The following is a 7,746-nucleotide window of genomic DNA, read 5'->3' on the forward strand; positions in this document are numbered from 1 at the left end:
AGTGTCGTACTTAGTCACTACAACACGACAGGCAATTCCCCGTCAAGATGCAGGGCTCTCATCGCATACGAGCTCTCATTCCTCGAGCTTCTCACTATTGCCGTTGAGATCATTCTGGTCATCAGAGGTGTGCCTCGTCATTCCGCCGATCTGCCGATGCTGATGTGGGAGGCAGTCTTCGTGTTGTACAAGCAGAACAGAGTGCTGAAGGCCTTCATCATAATCGCCTTCGCTGCAGAGATCATCTGCATGATGGTCTTCATCAGCTTCGTCATCAAGGGACAGACATTCACGTCCGACTGCCTTGCCGCGACGTCACCTCGAATATTCATCGGCTACTGGTCAGTCATGTCTTCCCTGTAACCTTGAACGTCTCACCAAGTCTCGATATAGGCTGAGCTCTCTGGTCTTCGAGACGTTCCTGTTTGTGCTCACACTTGCGAAATGCTATCGCGGGAACCTGAAGAGGAGGATTGCTCGCCGACGATCTGTCATGTTTCTGTTCTTGCGGGACGGTACATGGGCATTTGCGCTTATATTTGGTGAGTCCTCACACATACGCTCCGTCTCTATTCCACAAGGCTCACGATTCTCTACAGTCGCCATGCTGCTCAACACCTTGATGTATCAGCTCAATACAACTCCAAGAGCTGGCATCGGCTATCAGTACGTCTTCCTCCAGTCCGGCTTGGATACCCCGCTGACTCTGCCGTAGCTGGGAACTTGCAGTCCTATCTTTCTCTGTACGTAGCTCCAATGACGTGCATTATCTGATACTGACTGAGCGGCCTATCAGGGCTCGCATGTCATCCTCAACATCCGACGACTGGCGACCCCAGAGTATCTCTCGCAGACGGAGGTATCGTCCCTGTGGGATTGTGCCCCAGACGTGACCCCCGAAAACACAATACACGAATGCAGCAGAAACCGGCTTTTGGCTGCGATCGAGTCGTAGAGACTGCCGCGGGCAGTGGTGCCTAGAGCGCGGTAGTGGGGACGTTCCGTGTTTCAGAGGTTCACGTGGTTTGGTCTCCTGGTGAGCTTTAACGGTACTCTGGATCATGGACTTGTACTCGCCGTCTTGGACCAAAGTAGACTAGTGCTACAATGGAGGCTAATCTAGACGTCGTTACTAAGTGTACGCGTGCACTTGTAAAGACGTTCAGGTGGAGACATGACGTCGTCCTTGTACTCTGGCTGAAAGGCTGATGTCGGGAACTGGTGAAGCAATACGATTCAAAATACACTCATGCACAAGTTTCAGGCCCTCAAAGTCCATCCTGCTCGCGATGCCTCAGTGCAGTAGCCGGACTACACGACTCTGGAACTCACTTTTCCCCGTCAAAGAGCTCGTGGATTCTCGCTTTTATGGTATGCCTCTGTTGTATACGGAGGGTGAAGGTACGACGTCTGCGATTTGACCCCACCGGACATGATGGTACCTTATACGGTCGCAAGCCCGAAATCACTGGAGTTTTTGGTTGATATTTGCCGCAGTGCGTCGGCCTTCTCAAGCCTTTTCAAACTGAGTTCAGTCACGGAGCTTCAAGGAAGATATGGGTAGCGGCGTGAAATGGCCGAACCGGTGGGCGTTCAGCTGTCTTTCCATAATCGCCAAGTACTGACAAAGGGTAAAGCGAGCGTGTCATTGCATTACTGTCAAGTGTACAAGCTCTATCAAATATGGTCTTCTCGAGCTCGAGAGCCGACATGAGACAGTCGTATTATCCGACCACATCACTGATAGCATCGTATTAGTTCAACAGCCAGAGACGGAAAGAGCCACCTCTCACCTTACGTCCGCCCAGGGCCCGAAGAATGTAAGTTATGAAATGCGGGAGTCTAGCCTACCCCGCATCTGCTCAGGAGACCTCCGATGCATGCTTAACTTCCGGCTGAAGGGAGCGCCTCCCAGATACATATAAAAAGACGCACTTCAGGCTGGTAGGTTCGGCTTCAGCAACATCAAGCCATTCGCCACTACCAGAGCCTTCACACACTCGTCAGCCTGATATAACTATGATTAAAGCCACTGCACTCATCGTCCTCGCCGCGTCCTTGTTCATTTCGCCATTTGCCGCGGCGCAGTGCACGTCAGGTGGCACGCGCCTGTGCTGCCTCAGCCTCGAGCCCTTCAGCGACAACGCATATGTCTGGAACAATGAATGCGGCATCCAGGAGAGCGACGAAAGCATCCTTGTCGGCTCGTTCTGTGACGAAAGCAGCGGTACATGGTAAGTCTGTCGTGGTCCTTGACCGTGCTTGTGCTGACTATTGACCTTGTCTTGTAGCCCCGAGGAATGGTATGACATCTGCTGCGAATCGACTGCAGGTTAGTGATTTGGTATATACTTGTCAACGCCCTTTCCTGACAATAGTCGCAGTTTGCCAATCTGGTGTCGACGGACCAGTCGGTCTCAACTGCTCCAGGAATTAATGTGTTGCTATGTCAACAGTTAGTACATGTTTTACCGGAGATTTCTTCACGTCGCGGGTGCTTACTGCAACACATTACCTTCCAGATCCTAAATAGCCTCGCCTTGATTCGTGCTTCGTCATCAAGCAACAGGATGTACTGGTTAATGAAATATATCTTCCCAGATACTCGGGCGCATCAAATCCAACGTTGACTTATCTGTAGTATGCCAGCTGGTCTCCACTGCAAATTTGTAATACACAAAGTTATCAGTCCCGAAGATCAAGAGGAGCAGAGCGAGGCCGGCCGTCCGGTTCGTTGAGGGAAGGACTCCCGCTGAGGGCCTCCGTGGAAGACTACAACAGCAAAAACGTAAGAGTCCTGAAAGATAAGATAGTGCGAAATAATCCCTACAGCCCTCGCAACCGTGTTCTACTACTTGCAGCCGGTCGTTTCGCCTAGACCATTGTGCGCATTACCGTAGGTACCTAGGTGTATCACGTCGCAGAGGGTACCTCGTATAACCATAAATCAGAACCACGACACCATGTGATGGTCTTGCATTCTCGTCGAGGCTCACGAGCCGATTGGCGGAAGTGGAAAGTGAAGAGAATGGAACAAGGCCAAGAGGCGTAAGACCATCACACTCATCAGATGGCGGTGGCGCGTTGGTTGAGCGCTGGGTACTGGGGAAGCCACTGAGAAGTGCCAACAACGACCGTACTCTACGCGGATGGCAAATCCTGACGTTTACGAGCTTTTGAGCTTGTCTTCTTCGAAGGCCTTCACGACCTCCGCTTCCCCTTATTCGAGGCTCCGTGATGACTTGTCAGCGCCTCGCGAAACGGCAAGCCCACGACTCGACGTGAGCCGCGAGCCTAGCGCTGCATCTCAGCGGCATGGCGGGAATGCGCGAGGCATGAGTGCAACTCCTATCCAGCTGAAAGTAAACGGGGCACCAAGTAAGTAGTGATATAGCTGCCGCAATGTGTGAAACATGCGCTGATCGTACTGTTGAAGTCAAACCTTGCCCAGATAGTGTTCTTGAGCATGACATTGCCCTCATGAACCATGCCATTCGTGCTATACTCAACAAAGGCAATCCGAGACCACTGGATGTCTCATTCAAAAAAATACAGACATCCTGCCAAGCGATCGTATGCAATGCACGCCAAGGTGAAGCTGTAGTCCAGACACTCGAGGCTCAGCTAGAGTGGTGTTGCCAGAACATTCTAAGAGACCTGAGTGATAAGGAATCAGCTGGAGTTGCCTGGCTTGAGCCATTTGTTGAAATGTGCCAGTGGTTTGAGAAACAAATTGTCAGTCTTAGGCTCTCAGCCTCTTGTTAAGGCCCGGAAATGACTCACATCCAACTAGACACTCTTGGCCGCCCTCCTTTCATCCTTGAATAGTGTTCACTTGAGGAACACTAGCAAAGGAAGTATCAAGTATGTCCAGTGTACCATTAGCTTTGGGCATGTCAAATTGATGTTCTTCAGGACGCTGGCATATACAGCCTTTCATAGGCATGTCTTTGCTGTTGGAACAATAGTGCAACACATCCAATCCGGTATTCTTGATTGGGTCTCCTGGGAACGTGACCATGAGCAAGAACACAGCTCGCGGCCTCTCATTCGAGCTCTTATTGAACAACTTCAGCACTTTGGGTTGTATAACTCCCTCTTTGAGAGCTTCTACTTACAGAAAACCCACGAGCTGTATTTGTCAAAAGGCGTAAAGGCGAGGCAGGACTTGGATCCACAGCCATTTATTCTCCAAAATGGAGAATTTGCAGCCGGAGAGGAGAGTCGGGCTAAGGCTGTGTTGCCTGACATCAGCATCAGCAAGGTCTCTCGTGCGACAGATACGGCCTTTCTGGCACCTCACGCAGACTGGGTGGTAATGCCAGGTATGCTTTGTTTCATGCAATATTTACACTCGACGCTGACTGCAAGGGCTTGCTAGCGTTGAAGAAACTCATGCCTGGTCCAGATATAGTGTATCTACAACACATGTACCGACTATACGTCAAGATAGGCTGCTTGTCAGTTCTGGCGGCTGCTCTCAGGCTATACGTCAAGGTATGAAGCTGTGATGCTGATACCAACTGGATAATAACAATGCAGATGACAGGATTTTGTCTACGGCATCTTCACAGATGGCCGGCCTGATGATCAAAGAGTTGCCGCACTGTTCACTCAAAGGAAAGCATACTTTGCAGTGCTTGACAATGCCTTCTATGATGAAGTCCCTATTTTGCCTTCAATATTTGTGGCTTCCTCAGGTCCCTCTCCCGAAACACGCGTCATAGAGTGTGTTCCCAACCGTGAGCTTGCCTCTGCAATCCTAGATGGGATTGGAGAAGGTCTGAAGGCAAGTCCCGATAAGTTCGCGGAGTTGCTCGCAAATTATCTGCACAAGACTCTCCTGCGTGGACCAAAGGGGAGAGATGTGGCAGATTATCACACAGATCTGGAAGTTGTGCTTTCATTATACTGTTTCACCAACAGCAAGGACGTCTTCCGGATCTACTACCACCGGACTCTTGCAAAGCGTTTGCTGCTTGAGTCATCTGCCTCGTTGGAATATGAGAGGTTTGTATTAGCGAAGCTCAAAGAAGGTGTGTTCGCACACGAACAGCTTGTATGTTGGCTATTGACAACAACAACGCAGACTACGACCCCATGTTAGGTGTAGGCAATGGAATGCTTGCGGACATTGCCCATTCCAAAGAGCTCAGTCTCGAATTCAAGGAGAAGCGACTGGGGCACCCGACGCTGTCAATTTTTGTGCTGAAGCACACTAACTGGCCATTTGCTCTGCATAAAACCAAGGTGGTCCTACCAGTCTGGGTGCGTCAACTCATGTCTCTCTTCGTGCGAATGCCTTCGACTAACTTGCTTGAGCTTGCTGGTAGATGTCTATCGAGCTAACAAAATACAAGCGATTCCATAAGGATAAGTACGAGAACCAGGTTATTGAATGGGACCATGCACTCGGTTATGCCACGCTCATTGGGAATTTTGACTTGGGGTCGAAGGAGCTGAGCGTTGACCTTCTTCAAGCGGTCGTCCTCCTGTTATTCAACGACACGGAGGAGATACCCTTCCAGGGTATTGCAACACGGACCAAGATCGGTACGTTTTCAGCTGTAGTGACTTCAACCAGCTGACGAGCATCTACTATAGAACAGCCCGAGCTTCGCCGAATTCTCCAGAGTCTCGCTTGCGGAAAGAAGCGCATCCTGAGGAAGCGGCCCGCAGGAAACGAGGTTAACGGCTATGATATCTTCTCGTTCAACGCCAAATTCTCGGACCCTGAGTCCCGGATACACATCAACCCTGTGCCGGTCACGGTAAAGGTGAGCAACGCCTTCCATCAGTGTGCCCATACGATCTTGATGGCCGTGTCCGACTAGACAGAAGAAGCGGACCAGGCGGAGGAAGGCGTCCACACTGAGCACAAGTACGCGCTCCGTGCCGCTATTATACGAGTCATGAAAGCCAAGAGAAAGCTTTCCCGCGAGCAGCTCGGAGCCGCTGTGGCCGAGGCTGGAATTTCGAAGTTCTTCCCCCCGCCGAGTGTTGCGCTCATGGACGAGTGCATCGAAGGCCTTGTGCGGGATGACTACTTGGGAAGAGCTGCTGATGCTGAGTCGAATATGCTGCACTACAACCCGTACTGAAAATTTGGTAGTAGTTTTGTCGGTATGACCTGATATATCAGATAGATTCAGGGCTCGAACCCGCCTTTAGTAGTCTCAGTCGCTTGGTGTGCCCGGCCATCATCCAACGGATCACTAACGTGGCAGAAGAGAGGCTCTTGGGTTCACCGCTCAGCCTCACAGAACGCAGAACAGTACACCGAGCTGCCATATGATCGCTTTACGAGATGAAGCAACAACACGACCAATAGCAGAGTTGCATCACGTCTACAATTTTGCACTTCTTGCAGAGACTGTCATCGGACGAGCATAACGCTTGAGGCCCGCTTTTATTCCTACCTTGCACGGGTGAGTCGGCCTGTATGTGCGCAGCTAATTGACTCATTATTTTCCGGAGGTCTGCATATGGAGCACTGCCGTGTGCAAGAGCAACCCGAGAAGTCTATGTACGTACGTCTGTCACCGTCCCGCATGCTTCACGGACAAAAATTACTTGGCATATGGTGTCCAGGCCTCCTCTCAAGCGTTGACCAGCACGTATGCGCACCTAGGCGCTGCTGCGCGCTCTCACGAGTCCGAGTCACATTGCCCAAAGACGCAGCGGCGCTGCTGATGGCGCATCAAACTCTCTCGAAGCGACGGCAACGCGAGCTCGATGTCTACGAAAAATTTGATGGCATCCCGCTTTTACTCCGGACTGCGTGCTGTCGTTGCTGCACTCGCTGCCGCAATATTGCAATTCAGCGCAGGTAGCGACGAGGCACGTTCCTTGAGCGAGTCAGCTCTCCGGAAAAGGCTCGAGCAGCGCGGCCACAACAGCCCGCACGGCCTCTCAGTGGGATGCTCACCGAGAGTATAAAGGCTTCGCAGGAGCTCTGCGATTCCTCAGAGCCAGTTCTACCCAGCCTTCTCTACTAGCCCAACCTCAGCAAGATGTTCACTCGCGTTCAGTTCGTCACTCTCGCTGTCTTTGCGGCTATCTCTGCTGGTAAGGCATCCGAGCTCCAGCTGGTTGACTTGATGTGACCTGAGTTCGTGATAGTGCGTGCGGCCTTGCCAGCCAACTGTGCTCGCAACTACACTGTCCACCTCTTCGACACCTGCAATGAAATCTCCGCTGACCTCAACGTCTCCACGTGAGTTGGCCTAACAGGAGTCCTCGATGTCATACCACTGATTTTGTTTTCTGGGGTTTCAGGTATCAGCTTGCGCTCGTCAACCCCCAGATTGATGCCGGCTGCGACAATCTCGGTGAGGGCGAGGTAAGTCCGGTTGTTCACGCCACAGTTCTGGCCAACGTGCTGACAACGGCGTCCAGCCGCTCTGCCTGGGTATCACGGGCCAAGACTGCACGACGACCTATGTTATCCAGACCGGCGACAATTGCGACCTGATTACGACCAACGAGAATGTCGCCCGCAGCACCCTGCTGGCCAACAACCCGAACGTCAACAGCGATTGCAGCAACATCTATCCCGGAGAGGTGCGCCGAGCTTCGTTCGTGTGTTGCGAAGTACTAACGATGTCTGATTATTGCGATGATTAGGTCTTGTGCACTGCTAACACTGTTGTTCCCTACACGTCTTGAAATACCCAGCTTGAGCAGGGGTACAACGGGGATCCGCTTACGTGCAACTTAGACCTTGAGAGGCCGGGGGTAGAGTCC

General features: G+C 51.7%; 4 protein-coding genes across 4 annotated transcripts; all 4 read left to right on the plus strand.

Moving 5' to 3' along the window:
- Positions 1–156: 156 nt before the first annotated feature.
- PHACADRAFT_214457 (uncharacterized protein) lies at positions 157–1,237 on the plus strand (the record flags this gene model as incomplete). Its single annotated transcript, XM_007402162.1, has 5 exons — positions 157–341; positions 394–542; positions 600–666; positions 716–743; positions 797–1,237. 5 exons carry the CDS (start codon positions 157–159, stop codon positions 953–955), a joined length of 588 nt encoding a protein of 195 aa, XP_007402224.1. The 3' UTR covers positions 956–1,237.
- Positions 1,238–1,968: 731 nt separating this feature from the next.
- PHACADRAFT_265737 (uncharacterized protein) lies at positions 1,969–2,705 on the plus strand. Its single transcript, XM_007402163.1, has 4 exons — positions 1,969–2,234; positions 2,292–2,332; positions 2,385–2,455; positions 2,523–2,705. Exons 1-3 carry the CDS (start codon positions 2,020–2,022, stop codon positions 2,435–2,437), a joined length of 309 nt encoding a protein of 102 aa, XP_007402225.1. The 5' UTR covers positions 1,969–2,019; the 3' UTR covers positions 2,438–2,455; positions 2,523–2,705.
- Positions 2,706–3,912: 1,207 nt separating this feature from the next.
- PHACADRAFT_214459 (uncharacterized protein) lies at positions 3,913–6,178 on the plus strand. The gene is made up of 7 exons (XM_007402164.1): positions 3,913–4,325; positions 4,382–4,497; positions 4,550–5,036; positions 5,090–5,268; positions 5,334–5,553; positions 5,605–5,777; positions 5,835–6,178. Exons 1-7 carry the CDS (start codon positions 4,319–4,321, stop codon positions 6,099–6,101), a joined length of 1,449 nt encoding a protein of 482 aa, XP_007402226.1. The 5' UTR covers positions 3,913–4,318; the 3' UTR covers positions 6,102–6,178.
- Positions 6,179–6,986: 808 nt separating this feature from the next.
- Positions 6,987–7,668, plus strand: PHACADRAFT_214460 (uncharacterized protein; the record flags this gene model as incomplete). Its single annotated transcript, XM_007402165.1, has 5 exons — positions 6,987–7,068; positions 7,123–7,216; positions 7,279–7,342; positions 7,399–7,563; positions 7,627–7,668. The coding sequence occupies exons 1-5, from the start codon at positions 7,014–7,016 to the stop codon at positions 7,666–7,668; spliced, it is 420 nt and encodes a 139-aa protein (XP_007402227.1). The 5' UTR covers positions 6,987–7,013.
- Between the last annotated feature and the right edge of the window lie 78 nt (positions 7,669–7,746).

The sequence above is a fragment of the Phanerochaete carnosa genome, assembly GCF_000300595.1.
Source record: "Phanerochaete carnosa HHB-10118-sp unplaced genomic scaffold PHACAscaffold_39, whole genome shotgun sequence".
Lineage (NCBI taxonomy): Eukaryota > Fungi > Basidiomycota > Agaricomycetes > Polyporales > Phanerochaetaceae > Phanerochaete > Phanerochaete carnosa.

Bases quoted from the DNA above. Each gene is read 5' to 3' on its own strand.
- PHACADRAFT_265737 (XM_007402163.1), top strand. From the start codon at position 2,020: ATGATTAAAGCCACTGCACTCATCGTCCTCGCCGCGTCCTTGTTCATT. The intron at 2,235-2,291 runs GTAAGTCTGTCG...CTTGTCTTGTAG, and splicing joins GACGAAAGCAGCGGTACATG to CCCCGAGGAATGGTATGACA. The intron at 2,333-2,384 runs GTTAGTGATTTG...CAATAGTCGCAG, and splicing joins CTGCTGCGAATCGACTGCAG to TTTGCCAATCTGGTGTCGAC.
- PHACADRAFT_214459 (XM_007402164.1), top strand. The intron at 5,037-5,089 runs GTGTGTTCGCAC...ACAACAACGCAG, and splicing joins ATTAGCGAAGCTCAAAGAAG to ACTACGACCCCATGTTAGGT. The intron at 5,269-5,333 runs GTGCGTCAACTC...GCTTGCTGGTAG, and splicing joins AGGTGGTCCTACCAGTCTGG to ATGTCTATCGAGCTAACAAA.